This window comes from Drosophila teissieri, chromosome 3L (genome assembly GCF_016746235.2).
Source record: "Drosophila teissieri strain GT53w chromosome 3L, Prin_Dtei_1.1, whole genome shotgun sequence".
NCBI lineage: Eukaryota > Metazoa > Arthropoda > Insecta > Diptera > Drosophilidae > Drosophila > Drosophila teissieri.
The window spans coordinates 9,113,740-9,141,709 of record NC_053031.1 but is presented as its reverse complement, the minus strand read 5'-3'; the positions used below and the strand labels follow the sequence as shown (position 1 = coordinate 9,141,709).

The following is a 27,970-nucleotide window of genomic DNA, read 5'->3' as shown; positions in this document are numbered from 1 at the left end:
AAATGGATTGGAAAGCCAATCCAATCAAAAGCCACCATTGCCGAATTTTCATTTAACGAAATTAACATTTATTACATGAATACATTTTCGCGTTTGGTTGGTTAGACAGGAAATACATTTTTATTAATCTAATCTATTGGGCTTTACGATTGACGTTTTCAAAATGTGTTTCTGTGGTTAGGTTTCAATTAAGTTTTGCGTGCGGATTTGAATTTGATTTTTGGGGTTTTGGGTTTTGTATAATAGCTGCTTAAATATGCGTATACTTTTGTAAGCAAAACAAAAGTTAATTATCCTATTACTATGTGGTTAGTTAAACACTTAAATAAATGAAGTCGGCGTTTTGCGGTTCATTCGTAATTTTGATTTTTTTCATTTTATCATTTTTGTTTGATTTCGCTTGGCCTTGACAAACATCACAAACAACGGTCTCGCTTGTATTCCTCGCATTCCGTAAAGTAATTTTTACTTTCTTTGTGCTCTTATTCATATTATGTTTGCTGAAATCTAATTAAAAACGAAATGCCGGCTCATCCCGCGGCGTATTTCGCAATTTCACATCATCCATTGGCCTTTGCAGCCTCTAAGTTAATTTTCCCGTAAGCTCAGCCATTCACTTGAGTGGATGCAACTCGTGCATTTCGTTCCAACAATGTTGCGTCATCATCCGACGTCGAGTGGAGGTGCCAGTATTGCGACAATATTCAGAAACTGAAACGAAAAGCCAAACAGTTCGGTTAACTATATGGTAAAAGGTAAAAAAAACCCTAATTAAGTCTCTTTCGTTTGCGAATTGCCATATCGACAAATCGTTACGTAAGTTTATAGATTGAGTTTAACCGTTTAATTTGTGCTATTTGTGTTATAATTAAGACTTCCAGAAATATGCATAAATAGTTCGGGCTGCTCAAGGATTCTTTTGCGAAACTTACACCACAAAAAAGGGTTAAGATTTCAATTAGTAGCCATAAAAAGCTTCGCCTTTCTAAAGAATTATCCACTATAATTACTTTAAGGTGGGTCACTTTAATTTAAATAATTTATAAAAAGTGTATTTGCCCCCAATTCGACACAAAAGTCCTTTCACGCTCTTTGGGATTATCGTTATGTCGTAAATAAACATTTCAAAGTCAAAAATAAATATTATTGAAGCCAGATAAATCATTAGGGCATTAATTGTAAGACTAAATCCTTATTTGCTCCTGTTTTTTGGTGCCATTTTTGCGACCTTTTTTCATGCTGTCATTCACCTGGACTTTGGATTTGCGTTGTCAGTCGTATCAAAGTCCCAGCAGGGCGCACAAAAGTAGATTATAAATTCGGTACTTTGGGATTTTCAATGGCTGCTTAACTGGCTTTTAGCTTATTTGGGACCAAATTTATGGGTATACCAGAAGAACCACTCGAACAAGGAACAAATCGGATTTAAAACCCCGGAAAACTCAACGAATCAAAAGTATTCATTCGGGTGCTGTTAGCTGTTAGCTGTGTTATGAAAGTGTAGAACCATATTCAATTCACTTGCTTTCGTCCGTTTTTGCTCTCAACATATTGTGTTTCATGGCAATCTGAGCTAATCAATCATTCGTGTTCAAAAGCAAACAAGGCCCGAAAAAGTGCCAATAAACGGAGACCACTCTTCAATGAAAATCATGTTTGTCTGTCGTGTTTGCATTTCTTCCTTTATGATCTTTGCTCTGGGTAATTATGGTTTATCCTTTGGCAGTAATTGTATATTTGCGGCTCATTTCAATTCACCTCAAAATTAAACTTTTATTCAGCCGCCTGACATCTGACACACTTTGTTTCCCCTTTAATTATTTAAAATGTCCCTCCGGGAAAGTCAACAAACAACATATATAAATAGCAATCTGCCACTTGAGCTTCTTGAGCATAATTCCACCCTCGTTGGCGTTTTCCGTCCAAATTTTTGTTGATTGCCATGTGTGGATATTTGCGGCCCGGCAAGATTAATGATGACGTGCTTCGACGCTGCTTGAAGCTCTCAGCATTTCGGTGACTACTTTTTTTTTTGATACCGTTTCTAGTGAGTTATTAAATAAATTATACAGTCACCCATAGAAGATCATACGCGTCTCGTCATCACACAAGCATCTTTTCAGCATCTTTTATCAAACGGAAGCCATCGAAATCCTAAGTGAATTGTCGTGTTGTTTTCTCAATGAATAGTCTGGCTCTGTGAAATTTATAAGTATGCTTCCATTTTGAGGCGTTCAAGGCTACATTCGGCTATCCACTCACTATTCAACGCACAACTGTCATTTCCTGGCCAAACTCATGCTTCATCTGCGATAAATCATTATAAATGAGTCTTCTTACACAATATTTACTAAAGCGATGGACCAAGCGTATTTTATTGTCGACAGTGTTAGCAGCTTGTTAAATAATTCTCAGAATATTAACGTTTTCATAAACGGAAAGTGAAATGGTGTTCGCCACCTTTAAGGCGTGCAATCTATAGCACCTTAAGTCAACGAAGGTAAAACATGTCTAGTTGCCTCTTCCCATGCTTGACTAGCAGGTGTCGGCAAGTGGCACTGTCTTCTCCAGAGAAAAGCACTGATTGACTCGCCAAGGAGACGACTTGAGGGCACAGGGATTGGCTTCCACAACGAGGCATCTTAAGGAGGATGCGTGACTGGATAGGTTGGTAATTTATGGCCAATAAGCAACACCTAAATGAGGGCGGATCCCGAGGGGAGCGGCAATTGCCATTGCATTCAGCACACGTACCACGTTGCGTATGAGTAATGCCACGCGAAAAAGAAAATGTATTGGCGAAACTTAACTATACCACTTGCCCCAGGCCGTGATTAGGCGCACATAGAGGGGGGAGGTAATTTAATGTGCGAACGCCACGCTTTTCTCATCAATTTCCGCTCTTTGATTTTCGGATTATTTTGACCGGATTTCGATTTTAGCGAGAGCGATTTTCATTTTGAAAATACACGTCGATCAATCAGAGTGCACTGAGATTTAGTATTCGATTTTACATTTTCCATGATGACAATCTGTTTTGGTTAACAAACTGGCATTTGCCAGGTAACTAAACTTACACTTGTATACATTAAGAAATCCAGGAAATGTAGAAAGTTGAAGAGTACTAACAGCAAACAGTAATCACTTTGGTACATCTCTTTCATGGCGACATTGTTAAATGTAAATTCAATTGTTGCAAATGTGAAAATCCCTCCCCCCTTTTACCCACTGGACACGCAAACAAAACAAGGACACCTCGAGTATTTGCATGGTGTAAATATTTGCATGGAACACACTTTCTTGTCCTGTTTGATCCTTTTAAGCTCGCAGCTTCCGCCAAAGAATCCTTCTGTCGCTTTCCGTCTGCCTTTTACTTTTCCCCAGTTTTCATTTTCATTTACATATAAATTTCACTTTAACCGAGGCTCTTTTTTCCACCGCCTTGTTGACTGGATTTGTGTAACACAGTTGCTGAAACTGACTTGCGTTTTCCGTTTACTCTATTTCCCGCTTTTAACGAATTGGCTAACATTTCTAATTAACAAGTGGAAAACCATACTTTAAAGCAAATATGCACCTGGACATTTTTATGTCTTTACTTTAACACCACCCGAGAGAGCTGAAGAAAAATAGCTCTTCAAAAATGGTCTTGGCCTTGGTAATACTCGTATATTAAAAATGAATGCCCCCGAAGGTGAGCTGGAAAATCGTAAAACTAAATTTTACGACTGGTGAATGAATGATGGTTGAATCGAAAGTGTGGGTGGGGTGAATATTTGCTGCCTGCTCAAGCAGGCAAGTGGAAAACTCAAAACAAGCCATATAAAAATGAATTAATATTTATATTGAATCTGTATTAGGCCAAACTACATTGTTGGCAACGTTTTTGTCATTTGAAATCAATACCCATTGTTAAATAATATTCATGAACTATTTTCCAACAATGATAATTCGATTAAATTAAAGTGTGTTGCTAAGCTGGCGGTCAACTACATTTTTACATAAATGTATTGCATAATGGCTTTTAGTTTGCCGACCAGGGGGCATACGTTAAAGTGATTATTGAATGCATGAGAAAGTTTCCTCAAGCGGAAAGGAACATCACTTTCCCCAGTTGCATGTCTGCCAAATTGCATTCGTATAAAGTGGGCAATTAAAAGGTGATTTGCATTCATAACTTTAAGTTCTTCTCTATCGAGCAAATTATGAAAGTGACCCAGGGGAAAATCCGATTTGAATATTCTCGTTAGCAATAGTGATGACTGTGGCCGTTAGCTAACTTAAGGTCAGTTATGATGGAGGGCGAATTAGTCTCTAGTATTCTACTCTATTATCCTTTTCCATTCCTGATTAGTGCTTACATCCGCCTTTTCTTGACCCCTTTTCCTTTGGCTTTCCCCCCGTTGACATTGCTTACCGCTTTTCATTAACAGCAGGCGTGGCGTTAGATGCTGATTTGTTTGCCTCCACTGCTGGGGCGTTTATAGGAAAAGTTTTCCACGTCTCTGGAGGAGGAAGAACAGCAATAACAGCAACAGGAACAAAACAACAATTAGTGTACCACTCTTTCGGATGGTAGGGGGAAAATGTAATTCGCAAGAAGAAAGTGTAGTGGCCACTTTAATGCATACGAATCTCTGCTACAGACATCCGCTTTGTGCCTGGCTGAGCTGAGTTTATCTGGGTTTTTGTCAAGCCAGCAGAATCAGCCAGAAAATCCGAGTGTACGTTAAAGCGTTTATTCTGCAACTGGTTAGTTGTCACAGATTCTCTAATCAGCAAATCTCATCTCTGAAAAACTTACTGAGATCCTTCATCCTTCATCATCAAAGATATTATTATTGGGAGCAACTTAGATTGCATTCAAGTTTCAGCTGCAACACGTTTTAGAACCTTTTTCCCCAAGTGCAGATGTCAAGCGCAGCAGCTGTGGAAAACCACAATCTTGTTGGCGTTTTTTGTACACGATTTAACCAGCGTTAAGTAAGCACCGAAGTAAAGTTTGAACCAGCAAAGTCCAGTGTGTTGTATTATTCCATGCAGGAAGGAACCATTTAAGTTGCAAAGTAGAAATCCTAAACTTCTTCTGCCGGCTGACTGCAGGGCATTTTCTGTGCAATGTTCTCTACCAACCAACCGCCTTTGTGTTCTCTATATTATTGTCTTAAACGTTTCCTATTAAATTTAATATCGTTAGCTTAACGAATTGAATACAATTGAAACTGTACGCTATTGTTTATGCATGTAGAAAGCTTTTGGGTAAATCAATTGTACTGATACAACATTTAATCTCAGTTAAGTCTGGCATAATTTGGCACAAATCCCACTAAACTCGTATGTCTGAAAGGATTTGAATATAAGTAGAAAATGCACTAATCTCACTGGAGATTTCCTAAGGAACCTTGTGAGTAAAGTCTCTGAATATCAACTGTGCCTTGCACATCAAATCAAATGTTTAAGCTTTTCGAGCACATAAAATCGCATTTGTCATACGAGATTTTCTCATTTGAATGCAATATGTGCCCTTATCCCTTTTCACTGCAGAGAAATTCACCCACTCACCTGTCACTTGTGTGTTTCCTGCCTCCCGCTGAGCGGATGAAACCCTTCGGAAAATACTCAATACGGCTTTGCTGTGAAAATACAAAAAAAGAAAAGGAAAGGAAAATGGTAATAAATGTATTTAAATGCTGATAAAAGGCAGTTCCATAAACATGCGTCATTTGGGGTAATTTGCGGCGCATTACTTACCGGAAATTCTGTCCACTGACGCAGTAAAGCACGAAATTGATGCCAAAATTGGTGATGAAGAAAGCGTGAAAAATATATTGCAAAGCAATTGTGGAATTCTCGTTTCGGGCCGCATCCGTCTGCGAAATGATGGAAAAATACAATAAATGGCATAAATGGTAATAGCATCAATCGCAATATGTCTGCCAATTATTAACTTATACGTTGTCCTGGCAACTGCTGACTTTGACCCGTGAGCTTCTAAGGGGGATAGCGATACTGTTGCAGCATTTTTCATAACTCACTAATGGCTAAATAATTTCTGGAATTAGTAATTCATCTCGTTCATTATGTGTAATGCGCACGTGCTTGCTGACCTGACCCCTAACCCCTAACCTCTGACTCCCTAATCTCGAAGGAAATGTCCGAATAATAATTCAGCTCTTGTCTGTCGTCCCTCTTTTTCCGCTCAATTAATTTCGTGTCTCAATCAATGTTTGATTTTGCGGCATTTTAGAGTTGACATGTGAATTCGGGGAGAAAAAATCAATACTATGAAACACTGGAATACATGTAACCATTATGACAAAAAACTCTTAAAATTCCGATTTTTTGAACTGTCTTATAAAGTCTGAGATTTTGGTTTAAGTTACTTAAATCGCCCAACAAGGTATTGATATTTTTGGGACAGCATCTCAGCGCCGACGATTTGTTTTGCATACAAATAAAATGTGTCAAAGCTGAGACAGTTGACGACATGTATTCAATTTGGCGTAATTTAGATTGACAGCAGTTTGCAGAATGCTTTGATATTTCTTAGGCCAAATAGAGCAGAAATTTAACAACGAAAGAATAATTTACTTCTGACAAACACACAATATTGAAAAAAAGCACCCTTTAATTTCGTGTGTGTAGATTCGAATAATTTAATTAACATTTATGCAGTTCGAAAGAGCTTAAATGCTTCATTCACCAAAGTTTATCTCATTTTCAGTAGTAAGCTTAATTACGAGTAAATGACAGGAAATTTTAATTGAATTTCGGTAGCATTTTTGCAGTTTCCCTATAGTAATTAATCTTCCCGATCATCATTGCGACTATGCATAACCTAGTGTATTTATTTTGACACGAAACTGATTTTATTTTTTTACGATTTGCCTCCAAAGTGCACAAACTAATTAAACCATAATTAAGACCTATGTGCCATTCACCATGCCAACCAGTGTGTGTGTGTGTGTGCTCACTTGGCGAGGACATTAAAATGTTTTGCCTTTTGATGTAAGCAATTCCTGGATTTAACACTACAGTTGAGCTAAGTGGGCGAAGGAAGGCAAAGGATTTCAACCAGGACGGGAGCAGCAGGAGTTGTCCTCGATCCCCATCCTCACAAGCAACTAAAACAGTTTATAGTTGTCATGACAGCATTTCCACTGTTGTCCTGGCCAGCTCAGATATGAGGGTATGGTTCAGAAATTGATCCGGGCTTCAACGCCGTCTCTCGCATTTGTGGGCAGATAATTAGTAGCAGACAGCTGACGTCCAACTTATGACACTACTATTACTTGGTGTGCATTGTTTTGGCCGGGCATTAAGCATGCTTCCACTGGGAGAAATTACTGATTGGATTTTATACCAGCAATACCTTTCAAAGGAAGATCTGGCCAGCACAGCATATACACTTTACTCTAACCTTCGCCCTCTCTGTTGGCAACTACGTATATTTTAAGTACCCTTCCATCCACACCAATTGTTTTCGGTGTACATTTGCCTAGCTAACTTGTCCCACTCCCCATGTAGTATCCGCCCAAGGGCTGCTAATACAATTATTTGGGTCAGCCCAAAGTAGTGCTCCATCATTGTGCCGAAGTAACAATGCAAATGTGCCATCTTTGAGGCACGATATAATGGCGGAGATATTTAAGCAGATATTTACTGATTGGCCCAGAAGAGAAGCCATTATGTGTGCATCACTTACCTCCCAATAGGCCTCGATGCGCAGCAGGCAGCTCGGCAAATTGAGGCAGACAAAGACCGTTGAGACAATTAGCAGCATTTTGGTTACCTTGAGCTGCGATGAGTTCTGTACCTTGCGACGGGCTATGAAAAATAAATAAGAAGCAAAGAGTTAAGCTGAGACAACCTTCACACTCGCGCAGACTTTATAATTAGTTGGAAATTATATGTAATAGTTGGCCAATTGTTTGGCAATTTGTCAGTGTCGCAACAACTTGACTAAGACTGCAGCTGTCAGAAAGTTTTTCATACAATTTTTGCTCCAGCTTTCAGCGTCTTTTGTTGTGTCATTTTTAATGTCAGACCCCGTTGCCTGCGAAATGGCATCAAACAAATTCACAATTTGCCGAGCCAACTTAAATGGCTTAAGTAAAAGTTTTAGCTTTTTAGCCAGTGCCAAGTTGCCGGCAAATGTCAGCAGAACGGAGTTCCTCAGTGAATGTCAGGTGTACTGAAGCCTCTGACATTTTCCGAATGAAAAGCCAGCCGAGGGCTCTTACCTGGTTTCTGCGTAATCTCGCAATGGTGTTGGCAATTGTTTATTTGATGCTGCTGCTGCGACTGCTGTTGCTGTTGCTCCTGATCATCCGGCTGCCTGTTGGCCACAATATGCTGTCCACTTGGATGCGTTCCCGTCGACTTCTGGCGCTTCAGCGATGCCGAAATGCGGTACGAGGCCACTGCAGATGTCCCTCCCGATGAGTTCGACGAGTTCGATGGCATGCTGTTCGTTTGTGGCTTCCTGAACGGCAAAAATAAAACAAAAGTGCATTTGGAATTTCTAAAAGAGGAAAAAGTTACTTGGCACATTGTTAGCTTCTCCAGAGAAGTAAAGTACAATACTCAAACTAGTAAATTGCAAATAGCAAACAGTAGGTACTTTGTAAAGCTGTCGGCTTTACGGATTACAGTTTAAATCTTGTGTTTAAATAATCCACTTGGAATTGCAGATTTATCTTGTAATTGGGATTAAAATAAATATACTTTCACAGGAGGGTGGATATGTATTTATGGATAAAATTAAATTACGCGGAACCTTTTAAATTAACCCTTTCTGCGGCAATGTACTATAGGCATATGTAGCAATTTTAATGCAATTCCCAAAGCCAGTGAAGCAATGACATTTTGTTTTCTCTTTTTTACGAACTTGTCACAAAATCCCCCCAATGGCTTTTTATGCCCAGGGTCAATGAGTCGAAAAGCGATTGTCCAGTGGTCACTACTCACATCTTGTGCATGGTCAGCGTTCGGCGAACGGTGGCGAACTTCCACACCGTGCAACCTGTACAGGTGTTCAGCACGGCGATGGTGGTGAAGGGCACCGCGTAGACGACAATGGAGTCCCAGTAGTTGAAGAGGGCCAGTTGTTCCTGCGAATGAGAGGGTTGTTTTTTTTTATTATTATTATTATCATCCTGGCGCTGTGGCTGCAATTCGATTGGCTTTTGTGGCTGGGCCAACGTGGCGTATACGCAAACCGTACACTAAATTGAGTATACGCCACGGGTACGTAGTTTGGCCTTGCCACACCCACTGGCTTTAATCTTATTTCGAGCAAACTAAAGTTTTGGTTGGGATTTGGTCTGAGCGACCACAGAACTTTTTTTCATTGGCTAAAATAAATTAAATTTAGAAAACGAAATAGTATTCGTAATCCATTTGCGTGACACACAGAGCTTGTGGAAAGTTAGTTAGTGTGTCGGTCTTCTTTTTTTTTTCAAATCGAAATACCCATTGGGCTTGGGTAAAATCTCCAGTGCAACTTAAAACCTCATTTCCTTGAAAAGATCTTGTTTCAATTTGCATAATTCGCTGGCTGGGAGATTTAACAGAATTATTTCAAGCTGAGCCAATAAGTTTCCAGCTCTTAACAACAAGAGTTTGACCTTTTGGCCTGTTTTTTAATCTCGGCATTTTCTGCTCGGCCCCACTGCTTTTCCCGGACTCTCTGCTTTGAAAGGGGTAAACTATTTTCACATCGTCTTGTGCATTTATTTTCCACTTTCCCCGGGGGGTGAAAGTGAAAGCTTTCGAGCACGCAAATTCCTGTCCGCCTGCATATTTTCATGTCCGAAATGTTCAATCTGAAACGTTCCAGGACGCTCGAATTAATTTCCCCAAAAACACAGATGTGGCTGGCCATTTGGCTAGGCTAATTTTTGGCCAAAGCAATTCCATTCATTTCAATCACAATTAACCAGAAATGGAAGTCCATAAGCGCATTACCATCCATTAAGGCACATCTAACTGCGCACCCGTAGTTCTCTAATCAAAGCAGCTGGTCGGCCAGCTATGTAAGTTTAAATATTCTAGATATGCCATCATCATCAGTGTGCTGGGTCGTAATTCCTGGCGGCTTCTCTCAATTTGCATAATTTGAAGTGCTGGCATTCATCAAAGTGTATTGCAATTATGTTAGTCACCTACTGACCAAATCGAACTAGATCATCTACTTATTTTATGCCCATCCTTTTCATCTGCAATATATTTACAATCTGTACCCGAAAACGTTCCCAATAATCAATTTAAATATTCCGCCATCGGCGAACATCTTTAGCCCACATGGTATGTAGTGTTTTGATTACATTTTCATTTTTTTCTTCATGGTTTTAAAGCGCCTAAAAGATGAACCGAATTGGTGCTCACTTTAATTGTTCTATGAATTCTGTACTTTTTATATTTTGTGTCAGCTTAGTAAGGGAGTTGAAATGGTCATCTATTGATCGGCCAGTTTATTTGTCGACTGGCCATTTGATTCAGGGGCTTTTGGCCACTAAACACCTTGAAAAACACTCTGGAAAATCCCCCAATGGCCGTCATAATCGTAAAAGCTGACCTGCTTGACCAAACCATTCAATCTATTTACTGTTCTATTTGCTTTTTTGGGAAGGGCATCCCAGTTTTTTCTTTTCCCTTTTTTTTTTTTGGCGCCGTTGTGTGTCAAGTGGATCAAAGTGTAATAGCTCGTAAATTTTCAATCAACCGACGATGATGATGTGAGTTGTCTGCCCTTTGAGGCTCCTAATACACGAAATTGTTATGGGAGTATAATTAATCTTGAAGAAAATCTAATTCTTTTGCTTTGGTATACCTTCAAAACGAAGTTTTACCCATTTCGAATCAGTATGTATTGAATTGAATTGGGGAAAATAAGTACTTAAAGTTTCCGAGAGAACATTTCACAATTTGAAGATAAACGGAATATTCTACGGATTTTGGTTGCATTTTAACGAATAAAAAGAAAAAGTTTGCAAATCTTATTCAAAGTCGAATCAAAGAAAATGTTAGATGTATGGAAGTCTTGCAGCTCGAATGCAAATTGGTATAAGCCATATCCGGAGATAAATGTTACGCATGTTACCCATGCCCCTGGGGATTCAGTGGCCACTTCCTATTCAATTCCATGAATATTTTATTTGTGCTCTATCTTTGGTCACTTCCTGTGGCCTTAGTTTGCCACATTGAGATTTTCATGAGCTTAGTCGATTTCCATTTGGCATCACATCCATCTGCTGCCTAGTCACTTCAAAGGGCGGCAACTTTATTGACGGCTACTGGGTGAGGGATCGAATTTTATTATCAAAAAGAGCTTAAATTGAATACCATTCAAGGAGTAATGGACGTTTCCAGTTTCCCAACTTTAATTAGGATTGCCATTTCCTGCGAACGCTGAAAATTAGGCAACGCTTCTTTGGTAATTTGGCTATTCATTAGAAGCCTACTCCGTAAAAGTCAACTTGCGGAGCTTCCCGAGGAGCATCTGGTCGCGATTCCACGGAGGAGCGTCTCTGCTGCTCCTACTTCATCCGAAAGGCTATTACACAATGATTTGTTTCTTTCAATATATGTACCTACCGCCAAGTGCAAAGCGTCTATTTGCAGCTTAGAAGCGATGTCTGTTTCAAAATTTATGTGGCCTTCTGTGTTCCCGTTTGGCAATATTGTTTACCGCACGCTGCAGCTTCCATGTGGCCACCCACACTGCCTCCACTGCCCCCACTCACATCGAAATCATACGGGCGCCCAGCAGATGGTTGCCAATGGAATTCGTGCATATTTCCCTGGCCGCTAGACTTGTGACATCTGTGGACGTGGACTGGCTTCGGAGTCGTGGTTGCCATCGCTCAAACGGAATGGTTGTCAAACGAAATTGCTTACAATTCGCGGGTGCACTTAGAAATATTTGTGCCAACTTTTGCCTTACTTATGATTGCGCAAAAAACAAGTTTAGCAAGTGCAACAAGTTGAGTACTTAGAAGATCTGATCAAAAAGGTCGGTGGGAAGAACAGCTCGATGCTTTTGTAAGCTTTTGAAGTATATCATGCTGCACATGTTTTCCTCAGTGTAACCTTCGCTGATTGAAAGCGCATATGGCCAGTGGAGTCTAGGGAGCTGCGCTCGCTCAACTCATCCATCAAGCTACCAATCGAATCGGGAAATAAACGTAGGCGCGACACTTAACGCTTCATTGGGGCCAATTTCGCTAATAGGTCTGCCTTGCTGGCTGTCTGCCTGGCTGAGTCTCACTTTGTATCCTGGATCTGCTGGTCTTCTGTACTTCTGGCCTTCTGTTTGCATTGCATGTCGTTCGCATGGCCCACGCATAGTGAAAAATTAGCATTGAATTTCAGGCCTGAAAAGCGCGAGTGCCGCCCAGGCAAAGGTAAACAGCTGAAAAGCGAGTGAAATTTGAGATTTATTGGGCCTTGAGAATTGGACTTGTCATCCTTCAGACGCAGTGGACACACCCAGTCAGTCGCTTGGTTCACGTGCCTGGCGTTGGATTCGATGTTTCTGTTTTTTTTTTGGTCCTGTTTGTGCTGCGGGGCCAGAAAAAATATTTGTCTTGGCTTACGGGTCGCTGAAATGCCCTTTTGTTTTTCAGCCATCCTGGTCATCGTAGTTTACCCAACTTGTTGAGCGAAAATAAAAGAAATGTTCCCTTGAATTTTGCAGCGCAGTTAATGCTATGGATTTCGCAAAAAAGCTGAAATTCGATCGGCGTTACTCCGCAGGATTAATAAATGGAAAGTTTTCCCATTTTTGTGTATGAAAACTGAAGTATATTTATGAAAAACTAACGAAGGTTGCTATTATAAACTGTAAATGGCTTTCAATCAAAGCTGGACCAGGAATTCTTCTCATATATTTTCGCTTTATAAGAGCATTATATCTTCGACTTTTCAGCAAATTTTTATCTGGTTTAACCGTCTTGACATTTTTGGTTTTCCGCTGTTTTCCTTTACTGGACCCTTGTTTGACCCGTTCTCAAGCCAATTTGTGGGGCCTTTTTTTCCTCGCCAATGCATGCTTAATTTTCCCAGTTAACACACACAGCGGTGGGCTATTCGTCTTTTGGAACCCAATTAATTGACTAATTGCTCTAGTTTTGGCCAAATTAGTAGGCACTTCGTCTTGCCGAGCGGCGCATGATCGGCATATCTTGGCGGTATTTATTGCGACTAATTGACAAAGTGTCACAAACAGGACGAGCAAAAGTGACGAAGGATTCGAGAGTTTTCGGAGCTGTCAAGTCGGAATTTGGCCGGAAAACAGCTGTAAATGTCTTTGACAGTTTCCTCAGATTATCCTTTTAAAAATCAACTTCATCAACCTTTTAAACATCTGCTTATCATTTTCCAGACAACTTTCACTCACCCAAATCGAATGCATAAAACTTATTTGTTGTTAAGTATTTGACAACAATGTAGCTGGCCTTTTGCCAAGGCAAAACATACAATGCCACTCAAATTCAAATTCCAATACATATGTATGTAGACAAAAAAAAATACAAATACCAGCATTCCCACGTGTGGGTTACCTTTTGAAAAGCCAAATATTGGTGCGGGAAATGGTAGATAAATTTGCGTTGTGTCGCTGTTGTTAGTGGCAACCCATATGAAAAATTCAGAGAACTGTAGGAATGCGATAGATGAAGTCTGAATTTTGATGCATGACATTGCATGAAATTGCTACAACCCGAGAAGTTTTCGCTTTGAATCCAAAATGGCCCGAATCGTTTAAATATCTTTCAAATACCATTAAAGTACGAAGCTGTGTGTATGTTTATACCATTTAAATAGTGAATGTCTTGTGGCATGCGCATATACTTTAAACTATTGCTTAATAAACCAATTTTCATTAAATTTCATGGGCTTCATTCATATATTGCTCAAAGCTTTCTGTGCCCATTGGGGGTCTATGTTAATAACCGAAAATATTTGTTTACAAAATCAACACTTTGAGATAAATTTCACTTTTTGTGGGTAAATTGGTTTTGTTTGTATGCGCCAGTGTATAAACCACACAAAACAATGGCTAATGGCATTTTGCATTTTTGAGAGCACACTCACTTTGTATTCCGTGTTGAGATCGCAAATGGTGGCGTTCAGTCTGGCCATAAACACCGGCTTGGCAATCACCACATAGGGCAGACAGTGCAGACAGCCCACGAGGGTCAGGCAAAACAGGACGATCTTGGCCCGGCGCACGGTGCACATGGTCTGGCGCTTCAGTGGATAGATGACCGCTATGAAGCGCTCCACGGTGAAGGCGACCACAAACCAGACGGAGCAGAAGCTGGCCAGGTAGCTGGAGAACGTGAAGAACTGGCAGAAGTAGTTCCGATTGTAGATGTCCACGTTGAGGAAGTTCAGCCACTGGGCAAAGAGTCCGGCCAGGAAGCAGGTGTCGCTCACAGCCAGAGCGGCCAGGTAAAAGCTGGAGGATAACTTCCGCAACTTGGTCCTGAAGAAGACGAACACGGAGAGGATGTTCCCAATGCTGCCCGTGCAGCAAACCACTGGTATATAGTACTGGTGCACGAAATCGCCTATAAAGAAGGCTATCTTCAGCATCTCCTCATCCTCGCCAGTCGAATCATTCGCGTCCATCCCTGTGGCATTGTATTCCGTGACATTTGAATCGCCCAAAGTGGGACTAAAATCTGCTTCTGTAGTCGCAGTTGCATTGTCACTACTGTTGACCATATACTCCATATCCATATTTAAGGTGGCAATAGTCATTTGGAATTGGTTTTATATTGAAATATATGCAAAACAGTTTGTGTTCGACACTTTCATTACTGCACTGTGCTATTTATATCTGTTTATATCGGTTTTAATTGAAGAAGGTCAAAGGCAAAAACTATTTGCATTTCCTCCGACATATGTTTGTCTATTGCAATTGAAAGGTGATCGATTCTTTTTTGATTGGCCAACCAAACTATTTCACTTGTTGGCACTTTCACTCGAATTCCTGTTTCCGCTTAACTTAATCTTAATTAAGAATTTTCAACTTTTCAACTTTCTGCCAAACTTTTTCTTCGGCAAACTTGTTCGAACTCTCGATTGTTGCTCGCCTATGTGTTATAAGTTCATTATCGGGCAAACAATTTTTTCTTCACAGTTCGTAATGATGTAAACAAAGAGCAATCGCCAGGTAAAAATTTATAAAAAACAAAAACTTTTGCCACACACAAAAAGTTCTTGTTTTGCTCAAAACTTCTGAGGGTTCTTGTTTTCACAAAGCACAATTTATTTGCAGTCTAGTTTTATTTTTAAACTTTTTGGTTCGCAAGCCAAAGAAATTTTTCGATATTTTTGCAATTAATGGATAATTCTCGGAATCGAATTCGTTCGCTTATTTTCGGAATGTGTGCTGGTGCAATTGATAAAGAAATTATTTTTTTTAATTTTTTTTGAAACCCGCCGGTTTTCAAACGCTCTGTTTAACTTGGTGCCTAGTTGTGAGGTGTTTTCTTTGCCGGTTCGTCCAACCAGCAGGACAATGAGCGCGCAACTAAGCCGAGACAATGGACGTGGCAGCCTTTTAAACTGCTTTCGATTGCCCCTTGGAAGGCGCCAAGTGAAAGCTCTTTTCCCGGCCACTGCGCCGGCGCGGATTCATTCATAAAATCAACAGGTGACAAGGTCAGGGTTGGCAGGAGCAGCAGCAGCAGCAACTAGTGGTAGTTTGTTCCGTCGAAGGATTAGCCCAGCAGGATTCGCAGCAGGAGAACAACGCCACTAGGTGCTAGACAATGGGCCACTAAACAGCCAACATTGTGAAGCGGAATCCTTGTCTTCACATTGTCACTGGGCGGTAATAAAAACAATAACAAGCCGCCGCCACCGTCGCACTTTTCCAGATGCCGGAAAAGCTCGCTTCACTGACATTGGAAAATGGCCAACGCCATTACCGGAGGTTATACTTATGTGTTTCTACGTAGTTGCCTTTTGGCCGTGCTCGAGTGAGGAGCTCCCAAATGGCCGCACAGACTGCTGCAGTGCATCCTGGTTGGGCTTTAAAATTACGTACAATTTTACGAGATCTAATATTAAACCCACTGTGTTTTTACCCCCCTTTGCAGAGGACGATAAGGTGGGCACCTTGGACGTCTTGCTGAGCAGCGCTTACTGCCGATCCCAGCGCTTCCTGTCGAAGCAACTGGCGCAGCTGCGACCGGAACTTACCATGTCCATATTTTCTGGTGAGTATCGTAATCTCTTACTATGAATAACGTGAAACCCAATCATAAATGCTTGAAAAAAAATCATAAATGCCTGAAACAAAATCATAAATGCCTGAAACAAAATCATAAATGCCTGAAACAGGCGGAAAAAGCTAAATTTACCAATACTTCTTGAATATCCCATTACAGAAATCACCCATCGATTCCAAAGCGCACGGGAGGATGTGCGTGCCCTGCTGCTGCAGTGCCTCCTTCCCTGGCTGCAGAACATGGAGCTGGTGGCCACAAGTGTGCCGCCCGCGACGCCCCTTTCCTACATAATGGTAAGCGAAGCATGAAATGGCTTTCCGTTTTTAAACCGGAGACGGATTCAAACCCTTGCCCCCTCTATCCTTTGGCAGTATTTTCCGGATTCAGGGACGCGTGGACGACGCGAGGGCACCGGTTCAACGGAGGCAACGGAAATGATTCTGAACAATCTCTTCTACATCACAGCCAAGGTAAGAGGATATATGCTGATATCTCCCGCACAGCGGATGGACTTTAATCTTTAATTGCTTCCACTGCAGTTCTCCGACGCCCATCCACGCGACATCGAGGAGTTGTGGGGCACCCTTTGCCAGTTTTGGCCGAACAATCTGAAGGTTATACTGCGCTACTTGGTAATCATGAGTGGCATGGCACCCACTGAACTGCTGCCCTACGTAAGTTTCGGACTTAAACTTTTACCAGCAGTGGTTTTAATGTATTCAAAAACTCCTTTCATCAGGCCAAGCGAGTGGCGCTTTATCTGGTGCGCAGCTGTCCGGATCGGTTGCTGGATGAGCTCATGGCGGAGCTGCAGACTGTGGAGACGCTCAACTGTCTGATTGAGCGCACGGAGACGCCACCTTTCTACCGACTGACCAGCATGCGAAAGGCATCCAGTCACAGTGCTGATGGTACGTCTTTTAAGGTTCTTTTGAAATTTTAATTCAATTTAATTGATTACCTTGCGACAGGCCAAGCAGCAGGTGGCATCAATGACTCCAGGATTCAGGACCTGGCTGTCGAAAAGGGCACAATTCACACCAAGCGGCACAGCGGAGAGGATCCCATCAAAATCGGGTAAGACCATATGGTTCATTTCCCTTTATATGGTAGTAATATTAAATATATATCTTTCGCAGTACTTGCAAATCGGACAGCGGCATTAGGGCCTATACCCAAGCAGCAGCAGCTGCTGCCGCCGCGGCAGTTACTCCCGGTTCCAGTGGCAATCGTCCACCTCGTGGCGCCGACAAGATTCGGGCAGCATCTGGACCTTCCATACTGCCTCGACCGGAGGATATACTGATCAACGATCCGGAACTGCGGCAGGAGGAGAATGTGGAGCTGCGCGGAACGTCGGATGCTCCGCCAAACGCCCATCCACATCCACTGCCAATGCCGGAATATGGCGGATACTTTGCACCGCTCACTGAGTTTCTACCCGATGTTAGTTTGCCGATCAGTGGGTTCCACAGGTGAGTTGTTCTGTTTTTTATAAATTAAAACCCGTTTGATAGGTAAAGGAATATGGAGTTGATATTAATATTTGGTGCCCAAGTCAAGAAGTAGCCAAGAAGTTATGCAGTTTTTAAATGAATTTATTTAGAAAGGCAAAGACTTTGCTGAAGAATCCTCCACATTGTCATTACTGTTCCCAAGCCGTTTAGTAGGAGATGCCAGTGTGGTCGCGGATCCATTCCAAGTAGTCCGAGACGCGGGTGTAGCCAGAAGGTCCATTGTGGCAGCTGACGGAGGCAAAGGTGATCACACCGACGAGACGAGCATTGTCGTGTGTAACCAGGGGGCCACCGGAGTCACCTCCGCACACGGACCTGCCATCGGCGTGACGGGTGCACATGTCGGTACCGGCAACGGAGCCGTAGGCCTGCTCGCACTCGCTGTTGCTGATGATCTGGACATCGACGCACTGCAGCCAGTCAGCCAGGTTTCCGTTGTCCATACCGCCCCATCCGCAAGCGACGCACCAGGTGTCCTGGTAGCGATCGTTCTGCTCGTTCATGCTTGGCAGAGGGATCTTGTTGATCAGGCCGTTGAAGTCGACATGGGGAGTGCGGATCAGACCAATGTCTCGGCCGCCCTGGGATGGCCAGTCGGGATGGCTGATGAAGTTGTCACGGCGGACGGTCTGCTGGTAGGCACCGTTCCAGCCCCAGTTGGATCCGTAGTGGATCACCGCGTAGTCGGTGGTCAGGCAATGGGCGGCAGTCAGGATCCAGTTGTTGGCAATGATGCTACCAGCACCAACGGCACCACTGTTGCTACCGTCGTTGAGCAGGAACAGGCCCACAATGTAGGGGGCCTTGCCCTCGGGAGCTGGGTAGCCGTTGACGATACGGCCCTCGGGTCCCTGGGACAGGAGGCTGGTGCGGTTCAGGCCGGTCGGGGAGGCGGCCACCAGGGCCAAAGCCGCGGAGAGAGTTAGCAGGAACAGTTTCATGGCTGTGCAGAAACTTATTCTTCTGGTCGCGGCAACCTGCTTTTATACGATTTGTGAGACTCTGGTTATTGATAAGGCTTCTCACAAACAATTAACTCTGAAAGATATCTCACCCATACTTCAAAAATTCATTCATGCCTTGCACTTGAATTCGGAGTGTGTATTTCCAATCATTTGTTATGGATGTAGGATCTCAAGTAGGAAATGCAAAATATACTGGGACCAATACTGGCTCGTAAATCTAGTGTACCCCTTGTGAAGCAAGTATAGATAAGAGTAAAAGCTGTTCTATAAATTAAGGTCTAAGAAATGAAATGTCACGACATCCAAATAATATAGTAGACTTTCGCTAGCCCAGATCCCAGCCAAAACATAACAAAACAAGCCGTAAATACGTCAGATTTCACACAAGGGGCTTTTGCTGGCTCGGTTATCTTAGACTCCCTATTGTTATCTTACTGGGCTACAATTAGCACACGCCTTATTGCCAACTACTTATATTTTACTAAATGTATTTAATTAGAAAAGTACTTCATTCCAAGGACCACCTGCGCAGCACTTTATGGCGTGTGAATGAAATCTTTTGTTGACAACGAGTATGGGGATGCTAAAAATATATACTCGTACACTTAAATACACGTTTACAACTGTAGCATGCAACACCTTTTGGGGGGAACCATGTACGGAGTACTTCGTATGGGGCACCTGGTGGGTGGCAACCTTCTATGGGGCACGTAGTCCTAGTACCTTGTAGTTGCAGCAGTTTTTAGAAGATATTGCACTTTTAAAATAGACCTTTGTTAATACCGAACTTCCAGAGATAAAAGTGAGATATTGTTCATTACTACATTTAAAAAAGTGACGTACAATTGTATTTTATAAGAAAAGTTTATTGAAAAGAATACAAAGGATGTACTAAGAGTTTAGTAGGAGATGCCGGTGTGGTCACGGATCCATCCCAGGTAGTCGGTGACGCGGGTGTAGCCAGAGGGACCGCTGTGGCAGCCAACGGAGCCAAAGGTAATCACTCCCACGAGTCGGGGGTTGTCATGGGTAACCAGGGGACCACCGGAGTCGCCTCCGCAGGAGGATTTGCCATCGGAGTGGCGGGTGCACATGTCAGTGCTGGCCACGCTGCCGTAGGCCTGCTCGCACTCGCTGTTGCTGATGATCTGGACGTCCATGCACTGCAGCCAGTCGGCCAGGTTGCCATTGTCCATACCGCCCCATCCGCAGGCCACGCACCAGGTGTCCACGAAGCGGTTGCTCTCCTCGCTGAAGCTGGGCAGGGCGACCTTGTTGATCAGGTTGGTGAAGCTCACGGAGGGAGTGCGGATCAGACCGATGTCACGACCGCCCTGAGCGGGCCAGTCGGGATGGCTGATGAAGTTGTCACGGCGGACGGATTGCCTGAAGGCTCCGTTCCAGCCCCAGTTGGATCCGTAGTGGATCTCCACGTAGTCGGTGGTCAGGCAATGGGCGGCAGTCAGGATCCAGTCGCTGGCGATGATGGTTCCACCACCAACCGCGGCACCGTTGCTTCCATCGGTGCGGAGCAGCAGTCCCACAATGTAGGGAGCCTTTCCCTCGGGAGCTGGGTAGCCGTTGACGATGCGACCCTCGGCACCTTCGGAAATGGTCACCTGGGGCAGGAGGCTGGTTCGGTTGAAGCCTGGGGAGGCGGCCACCACGGCCAAGGCCACGGAGAGAGTAAGAAGGAACAGCTTCATGGCTAGGAAGAAACTTAGTACTCTGCCCAGAACAACGCGCTTTTATATACGATTCGGTGGTCTTATCGATGACGGATTGGTTTAGTCTTTGTACCACAGATACTCGTAGCCACAAATGCAATAAAATATTGATTTTTAATCAACTCAAGAACTTTTTCCCTGTTAAACCACTAAACATAATTTAATATTTTCCCATTTTTCTTCTATTAAAACGATTGGAGTCATTTTTCTGCTCATAGTGGATATATATTTACATATGTACATTTGAAGTGCAACAAAAATATCTGCATAAATGGTTACGCAATTCAATCAATGGTCGATTCCCCTTGTTAGTAATAGGCGATTCCGGACTTCTCCCGGATCCAGTCCAAGTGATCGGAGACACGAGTGTAGCCCGATGGTCCGGACTTGCAGCCGGCTGATGCAAAGGTGATTACGCCCACTTGGATGGGGTTGTCGTGTGTGACCAGTGCTCCGCCGGAGTCGCCACCGCACACGGATTTGCCGTCGGTGGCCCGGGTGCACATATCGGTGTTGGCCACCGATCCGTATGACCTGGCACATTCTACGTTGCTAATGACCTGCACGTCCATGCACTGCAGCCAGTTGGCCAACCCACCATTGGCCATTCCTCCCCAGCCGCAGGCCACGCACCACCAGTTCTCGAAACGCTCACTCTGTTGGCTGAACTTGGGCAGCGAAACCTTGTTGATCAGGTTGGTGAAGCTCACGTACGGAGTGCGAATGAGTCCGATGTCGTGACCAGCGCTGTTCGGATATCCGGGGTGCCGGAAGAAGTTGGCATTGTTCACCGTATGCTGGAGCTGACCATTCCAGGCCCTATTCGATCCGTAGTGGATGGTCACTGAATCGGTGGTCAGGCAGTGGGCAGCGGTCAGGACCCAGTTGTTTCCAATTACGGATCCGCCGCCCAAGGCTCCATTGCTCAGTCGCAGACCGACTGCATACGGTGCCTTGCCCTCGTAGGCCGGATAGCCATTCACGATGATATCCTGGGGACCACCATGATGAGCCGTACGATTGCGATTCCTGTGGGCACTGGCCGTGGCAACGAACAAAAGGAACAGAACCAGCTTTTTAGTCATGCTTAAAATTGTATCTATACCGCTCAGGTATTTGCTTTTTATAGAAGAAATGGTTGCACAATGCTGGAGGTAATTAGTCCCGAACTCATCGTGGGTTATCAGTGCTTTCCACACTTAATGAGTGTGGGTATTAGCTAAGATACTTTTGCCAGGGAAATACATTTTAACAAAGAAATACATTGTTATTTTCAAACCCATATTGCCTAAATCCACCTTACTATACGGAGTTCCTCTAATGTTGCCATAGTATATACATCAGTTTTAATGATGGTTTCCCTTGCAGATGCAATGTGGCCGTAATGCTGCTCACCGACATTGTAGTGGACGGCATTCCGGGCATCGACTGGACCCTTCACCTGCCGCTGATGCTGCACATCCTGTTCCTGGGACTGGACCACACCCGCATCATTGTGCGTGAGCACTGCAAGCAGCTGTGCGTCAATCTACTAATCGTGCTGGCGGAGCACAATGATCACCTGACGGTGGCGCGTATTCTGTTGAACAGCGAGACCAGTAAACTGGACCTGGGACTCACGGTACCAGCTCTGCCCGTGATCGACAATAACTTTACGGAGCTTCATCAGCAGTTCGACAGCTATCTGCTGCACGTGAGTCCCCAGGCGGCGGCCTATGCCCTGCAGCACAATCTGTCCAGCTCCACGATCATAGCAGCGCATCAGCAGAATTTATCACAAACGCCGCAGAATCAGCAGCAGACGGGTGCCCAGAATGGTCAGACCACGACGCCTCCTGGCCTGACAGCCACTCCTGCTGCCCTGCAAATAAATCCGAATAACTCGGAGAATTCGGAGGTGCCGCTGATCCATCCCGATGAGCATGCTCCTCCGCAACCAGGTCCCAGTATGCCCATTGCCCATGTGATCAAGAGTCTGCTGAAGTTCCTTGCCCAGGACACGTGTCAGCCACTGTGGAACTATGAGGACATTACGGCCAAGGTGTGGGCTGTTAAGTCTGCAGAGCAACTGAGCTGCTTCCTCAAGCACATGGTCAAGGTTTTTGCAGATAGTTATCCGCAAGCCCGCATCGCCGAGCGCTGGGCGCAGACTGCGCTCCAGTTGGGCTTATCCTGCTCATCGCGTCATTACGCCGGTCGATGTCTGCAGATCTTCCGGGCTTTAAATGTGCCGATCAATTCAAGAATGCTATCGGATATTCTCTCCAGATTGGTGGAAACCGTGGCGGAGCAGGGTGAGGATATGCAGGGATATGTTACGGAGTTGCTTCTAACTTTAGAGGCGGCAGTGGATAGTTTGGATTCGGACTTCCGACCCCTGGATGTGATGAAGGATATATTCAAGAGCACACCAAATCTGAACAACAAGGATGGTGGTCCGAACTCCATTTTGCCCGGCAAGAAATCACCATCGGGAATGACGCCACAATCGTCAAACTACTCGATTCCCAGTCATGGAAGGAGCACCAGTTACTCGGTGTCCTATTGCGGACGGAAGGCAAACAATTCGCCCTGTGACAAGCAGGTGGAGCTGCGAAACCGATCTTCCGGAATCGATCTCGAGCGCAGCGTCGTCTGCAAGTTCGGCGTTGGCGGCGGTGGCGCTGGATCAGCGCTTTCCCGTTCCCGGAGCGCCCAGAGTCTGAAGATGCTGGGTGATACGGCCACGCAGGATGATAAAATGACCATCCTGGCGCAACTGTTTTGGCTCTCTGTTTCCTTGCTGGAATCGGACTACGAACATGAGTTCATGCTGGCACTCCGCCTGCTGACCAGGGTATTGCACCGACTACCATTGGATCGGCCAGATGCTCGGGATAAGGTGGAGAAGTTGCAGCAGCAGCTGAAGTGGACAGCCTATCCAGGTGTCCATGCCCTGCTCTTGAAGGTAGGTTTCTGAATTCCCTCAATATATCTTCAAATTTATTAATGATGTTCTTCATTTTTCATAGGGCTGCACACACAGTGCCACATATGAACCCACCATAACCCTGCTGTCCCAATTCGCCCCGTTGCTGACCCTTCCCGTTTGTGATCCCACCCAAAGCTGCGCCTTTCCCATGAATGTGATCGCCCTGCTGCCCTACATGTTGCTGCACTACGAGGATGCCAATGAAATTTGCATCCGCAGTGCAGAAAACATTGCTCAGGTGTCAACGGAGCTGGGCGCCAAGCTGGAGAACCTGGGCACTGTGATGACACTCTACAGCCGAAAGACCTTCTGCAAGGAGTCGTTCCAGTGGACCAAGTGTGTGGTCAAGTATCTACATGACACCTATGCCCACATGGGCCTCCATATGGTGGCGTTTCTCATCGAGGTCCTGGAAAAGGGGCCGCAGCAGGTGCAGGTGCCTGTACTGAATGTTATCCACTGCATGCTGCACTACGTGGACTTGTCGGCTCCGCAGGCTCAGAGTATAAATGCCGACTTGCTGAGGGCGATTGGCAAATATCTGGACGTAAGTAGAATATATATGTGTATCTAGGGGGTTCCCCCTCGCCAGTGCAAACAAAAAGTCAGTCTAGAACATAAACCCTTCATCAAAAGTACTGCTATCTCGTTGAAACTTTAAACCAGTTCATATTATTATGCCATAAATCTGCCAAGAGATAAGTGTATTTTGTTTATTATAATTATTCTGCCTTTATGGGCCAACATCTAATCTAAATAACCCAGCGAGCTTCCAATTTAGATTATTGTTGGTAGGCAATCAAATAAATTTTCAAAAGAAAACATCGCCTGAGGAGCTCACTTTATTTATTACAACATTTAAACCTATATTAATATACTAATTGCTTTTAACCTGAAATACTAATACTATTTCCAATCTAATACTTTTAGACGGCTTACTGGAAGGACTCGCTGAAGATCCTGAAGCTGATCGTGACCCGGAGCTCGTCCCTGCAGGTGGTGCCACCCAGCGACGGCAGCAGCGCCGGCTTATCGTTCTCTTTCTATGGCGCATATCCGGACTCGGATATGTTCTGTAAAAAGGAACTGGCCGGTCGCACAATGGAGTTTACATTTGACGTTTCGCAAACGCCGCTGATCGGTCGGCGTATCCTGTTGAAGACGGAGGAGCCGGTGGCCGGTGGAGCCGTCTCCACCACGGGCAGCTCCTCATTGAACTCCACTCTGACGAATGCTACCACCGTGACGGTGGCGCCAAGTGCTGCTCAGCAGCAAGCCAATGCCCAGATGCAACAGCAGCGTGCCAACACCAATGTGGCCGCCTTGGCAGCCGCAGCAGCTGCCCAACACCAACAGCAGCAGCATGCCATCGGAGCAGGCAGCAGCGTGGTCGGAACACCCAACTCTCCGCGTCGGAGTGCCAGCCTCTCGCCGGCGGATACGGTGCCACTGAGCGGATGGAAACGACCCTGGATGTCTCAGTGCCGAGTGCGTGAGTGCCTGGTCAATCTGCTGACCACCTGCGGGCAGCGTGTCGGTCTGCCCAAGTCGCCATCGGTAAGTGTTGCCCAGAATCCAACCAGCCGACCGCTTGTACATAGCCAGGTGCATGCCTTAGGCTCCCCTAGAGCGCCCCTCTTCTCATGCATTTTTGCAATTATCAATTATTACCTCTAACTCTTTTTCTTTCATGTAAACAATACCAATACCAATACAAAAAACCAAATACCAATACCAAATTCAATACCAAACCAAAAAAAAACTAACACGCATTATCATCATTAACCAATCAATCTGATACCAAAATCGAAACATATCTAGGACGATTTCATAAACTCAATTTGCTCAAAGGTAAAGGACACGTTTCTATGTGCCGCGTCTAGTTTAGCTTTCTGTGACTTTAGTTCTCGCATGTGGTAGCTTTTACAGAAAAATTGTAATCATATTGAACTTGATATTTTCAGTTCTATTCGAATATTAAGCAAGCAACGTGTTTTCTATGTTGATATCAAGTTCTTTCTGATTTGAAAATTACCAAGATCATCGATCATCCTTTTTTGTGTTTGTCCTGTGTTCCATTTCATTACCAAGATCATTGATCATCCTTTTTTGTCTTCTGTCCTGTGTTCCATTCCACACCATCCAGTCACACAGAAGTACCGTCATTTTGCTTTCCTATTCCGTTGTTCCGTTCGCATGTTGCATGTTTTGTTTCAAACTGTACTTTTCGTTTATATACTCTTTATCTAAACACATTTAGTCGTTGAGCACGTCACTACTAACCGGATCGATTGCGACCAGACAAAGCGTAAGCTTTATCTTAATTACTCTATACTTCTATATTATTCATCTAAGTGTTAATCGGTGTTTTTTTGTGAGCTTAACTAACCTCGTAACTTGAACCTATAGGTGATCTTCAGCCAATCTTCGGATCTGATGGAGCGCCAGTCTTCGGCCGCCTCTTCTACGGAAGAAACTTCGGGTCCTCAGGGTGACCTGAGCAGCGGTTCGAGGCGCGACGATGGTCAGCCCGATTTTACCGTCTTCAAGGACTTTGATTTCCTGGAGTACGAGGACAGTATTGCCGGCGAATCCACGGACAACTTCAACTGGGGAGTTCGTCGTCATCAGCTCTTCGAGGGCGATGAGGATCGCTTGAATTGCGGAAGTGGCATTGGTGGCTCCGTTAAAGGAGGTCACTCATCCGCCTTGGAGGACAGCTTCAGTGATAAGACACCCATTTTGAGTAAGAGGAAACGACAGATTGCGGACGATTCATCCGACGAGGAGGCCGAATCTGAGTCGCCATTGGACGAGGATCATCGACAGTCGTTCCTGAAGTCCGGGTTCAGTGCCGTGCCCCCCACTTCGTTAAGTCTTCGGGAGCGCAGGCGACGCAACTCGGTGTCGCGTAGCGATACCAGTGGATCCAGTGCTGGGGACTTAGGTGACCTTACACCCTGCAATGCGTCGCCACATCTTCCGGGCATCATTCGATTCGCCGCCATTCATGATGAGGCGGAGGAGAACTGGCGTCGCCAGTTGCAGGCTTTGTTGGTCAATCAGCCATCGGCCCACACCTCGGAACTACTGCAGCAGCTATACAGACTGATCAAGGAGCTCACCTTCAAAACGGTCAGCATTTCCAAGGAGGCGAAGAAGTTCTTTACCGGCATTGGCTCACAACTGGGAAACAGGATCTCTCTTTTCACGGATCTACTCAGTTCTCGGGCTGATCCTCCGCAGGTTTGGTGCAGCGAGCTCCAGGCAACCACACCCAAGCTCTTCGAGACGTTGCGTTTCAATGTTTTGGAGGTGCAGGAGCATCTGGAAACCTTCTTCGATCGTAAAGATCAGGTTTTGGAGGTATGCCTACTCATTTGTGTAATGGAATGACATTTATTTTACCAAATTGTGTTGCTTTTAGTGTTTGGATGCAGTGAAGACCAGTTGCAAACTGTCGCTCTTCAACGAGGCGGATGTGGCTGCTTCTGGGCTGGAGTTGCCAAGCACCTCCAGCATAGCCTATATGCCCTTCGATCCTGCTTCCACTGAGGTAGTCCTCGACTTGGGCCGCTCGCTTTACAAACTGATGTTCCAACTGTTGCTGCTCATCGAATCAAATCATAAGATATCCTCGAATGTGGTTAATCATTTCCGTATGAATGAAGACGTGAGTGAAAAGACTGAATTTCAGTTATAACCAACTATAATAACGAATCCTGTTGCAGATGCATGACATATCCGATCTCTATGCCCTGGTTCGCGATGCCCTGGTGCGCTACATCAGCGAGGCCGAATTGGATTGCTTAGAGTCATCCACTTCGACGGAGGGCGAGCATACGCCAACGCCGTCTCCTGGTTTGCCAATGACCCCAGAGGAATTCGAGGCTGCCCTTACCGAGCACATCGATCTGCAGCGCTGGCCCAGCGCCATAGCTCATGTGCGACAGTATCGACGGATTTCCACGCTTAACGCAAGCGGTGATCAAAACGTTACCATATTTAGCTATAGCTGCGGGGACAATCGCCAGAAATGGGATGAAATGTCCGTGATACTAAATGCTTACGCGCATGGTATTATGAAGGATCGCACAGGTATGTTATTAAGAAAATGATACAAGTGCTCCCTAGCTAACAGATTTTTACTCTTTCAGCAGAAGCTTTTATAGTATCCAAATCCGACTCGGAGCTGTTCGAAATCTATGCCATTCTGTCAGAGAACTTGTATCATGTATCCAGCGCGCTGACTAACATGGAGATCAGCATGAAGAGCTATTCGGCAGGCGGCGCGTCGGGCAATTTGAATCGCAGCGAACAGGACATTGTGACAAATCTTTAAAGTTATCTGTAGACTAAGTTAATCGCAGATGTAAGCTCCCTTTTATATGTAATCTTTTAGTGCGTAGGCTGCATATTAGACACTGCGGTGTATGTAAGCGATCATTATTATTGTGTACGAACAAATGTAAGTTAGGTACGATTCAATATACTTATCAATTACAGCACAATACGTGTATCCTCTCCTTTTCAACGAAAACGA

General features: G+C 44.4%; 5 protein-coding genes across 16 annotated transcripts in view; 1 reads left to right on the top strand and 4 right to left on the bottom strand.

Moving 5' to 3' along the window:
* Nucleotides 1-27,967, top strand: part of LOC122618428 (protein furry) — a 47,720-nt gene extending 19,753 nt beyond the window's left edge. For 3 of the 8 annotated variants that reach the window (XM_043794866.1, XM_043794860.1, XM_043794863.1), the window contains 15 exons: nt 16,116-16,235; nt 16,407-16,540; nt 16,619-16,717; nt 16,787-16,921; nt 16,987-17,158; nt 17,219-17,324; nt 17,387-17,722; nt 21,825-23,403; nt 23,468-23,974; nt 24,358-24,984; nt 25,249-25,278; nt 25,837-26,793; nt 26,855-27,100; nt 27,159-27,525; nt 27,585-27,967. In XM_043794866.1, coding sequence (XP_043650801.1) covers nt 16,116-16,235; nt 16,407-16,540; nt 16,619-16,717; nt 16,787-16,921; nt 16,987-17,158; nt 17,219-17,324; nt 17,387-17,722; nt 21,825-23,403; nt 23,468-23,974; nt 24,358-24,984; nt 25,249-25,278; nt 25,837-26,793; nt 26,855-27,100; nt 27,159-27,525; nt 27,585-27,769 — 5,600 coding nt within the window. In that variant the 3' untranslated portion in view covers nt 27,770-27,967. The remainder of the gene's footprint in view (nt 1-16,115; nt 16,236-16,406; nt 16,541-16,618; nt 16,718-16,786; nt 16,922-16,986; nt 17,159-17,218; nt 17,325-17,386; nt 17,723-21,824; nt 23,404-23,467; nt 23,975-24,357; nt 24,985-25,248; nt 25,279-25,836; nt 26,794-26,854; nt 27,101-27,158; nt 27,526-27,584) is intronic. The other 5 variants (XM_043794867.1, XM_043794865.1, XM_043794868.1 and 2 more) reach the window with 3 other exon arrangements.
* On the bottom strand, nt 93-14,924 carry LOC122618429 (galanin-like G-protein coupled receptor npr-9). 5 transcript variants are annotated; one of them, XM_043794869.1, is made up of 7 exons: nt 14,098-14,924; nt 8,971-9,113; nt 8,244-8,485; nt 7,706-7,827; nt 5,752-5,870; nt 5,563-5,633; nt 93-711 (listed from the first exon to the last, which is right to left on the bottom strand). In XM_043794869.1, the coding sequence occupies exons 1-7, from the start codon at nt 14,767-14,769 to the stop codon at nt 614-616; spliced, it is 1,467 nt and encodes a 488-aa protein (XP_043650804.1). In that variant the 5' UTR covers nt 14,770-14,924; the 3' UTR covers nt 93-613. The 5 variants fall into 5 exon arrangements, 2 of the variants coding, with proteins under 2 accessions (XP_043650804.1, XP_043650805.1); XM_043794870.1 differs by lacking the exon at nt 14,098-14,924 and adding an exon at nt 13,566-13,745; XR_006326025.1 differs by lacking the exons at nt 5,563-5,633; nt 5,752-5,870; nt 7,706-7,827; ... (1 more) ...; nt 8,971-9,113; nt 14,098-14,924 and adding exons at nt 4,418-4,505; nt 4,562-4,743; nt 4,805-5,143.
* On the bottom strand, nt 17,828-18,715 carry LOC122618435 (serine protease 1-like). Its single transcript, XM_043794876.1, has one exon. It carries the CDS (start codon nt 18,703-18,705, stop codon nt 17,911-17,913), a length of 795 nt encoding a protein of 264 aa, XP_043650811.1. The 5' UTR covers nt 18,706-18,715; the 3' UTR covers nt 17,828-17,910.
* Nucleotides 19,598-20,462, bottom strand: LOC122618434 (serine protease 1-like). Its single transcript, XM_043794875.1, has one exon. The coding sequence runs from the start codon at nt 20,433-20,435 to the stop codon at nt 19,629-19,631; it is 807 nt and encodes a 268-aa protein (XP_043650810.1). The 5' UTR covers nt 20,436-20,462; the 3' UTR covers nt 19,598-19,628.
* On the bottom strand, nt 20,679-21,544 carry LOC122618436 (serine protease 1). The gene has a single exon (XM_043794878.1). It carries the CDS (start codon nt 21,539-21,541, stop codon nt 20,765-20,767), a length of 777 nt encoding a protein of 258 aa, XP_043650813.1. The 5' UTR covers nt 21,542-21,544; the 3' UTR covers nt 20,679-20,764.
* Nucleotides 27,968-27,970: the final 3 nt, after the last annotated feature.

Coding starts and splice junctions, on each gene's coding strand:
- LOC122618436 (XM_043794878.1), bottom strand. CDS start 21,541: ATGACTAAAAAGCTGGTTCTGTTCCTTTTGTTCGTTGCCACGGCCAGT.
- LOC122618434 (XM_043794875.1), bottom strand. CDS start 20,435: ATGAAGCTGTTCCTTCTTACTCTCTCCGTGGCCTTGGCCGTGGTGGCC.
- LOC122618429 (XM_043794869.1), bottom strand. CDS start 14,769: ATGACTATTGCCACCTTAAATATGGATATGGAGTATATGGTCAACAGT. Junction 5,871..7,705: donor GCATCGAGGCCTATTGGGAG/GTAAGTGATGCA, acceptor ATCATTTCGCAG/ACGGATGCGGCCCGAAACGA. Junction 5,634..5,751: donor GTCAGTGGACAGAATTTCCG/GTAAGTAATGCG, acceptor GTATTTTCACAG/CAAAGCCGTATTGAGTATTT.
- LOC122618435 (XM_043794876.1), bottom strand. CDS start 18,705: ATGAAACTGTTCCTGCTAACTCTCTCCGCGGCTTTGGCCCTGGTGGCC.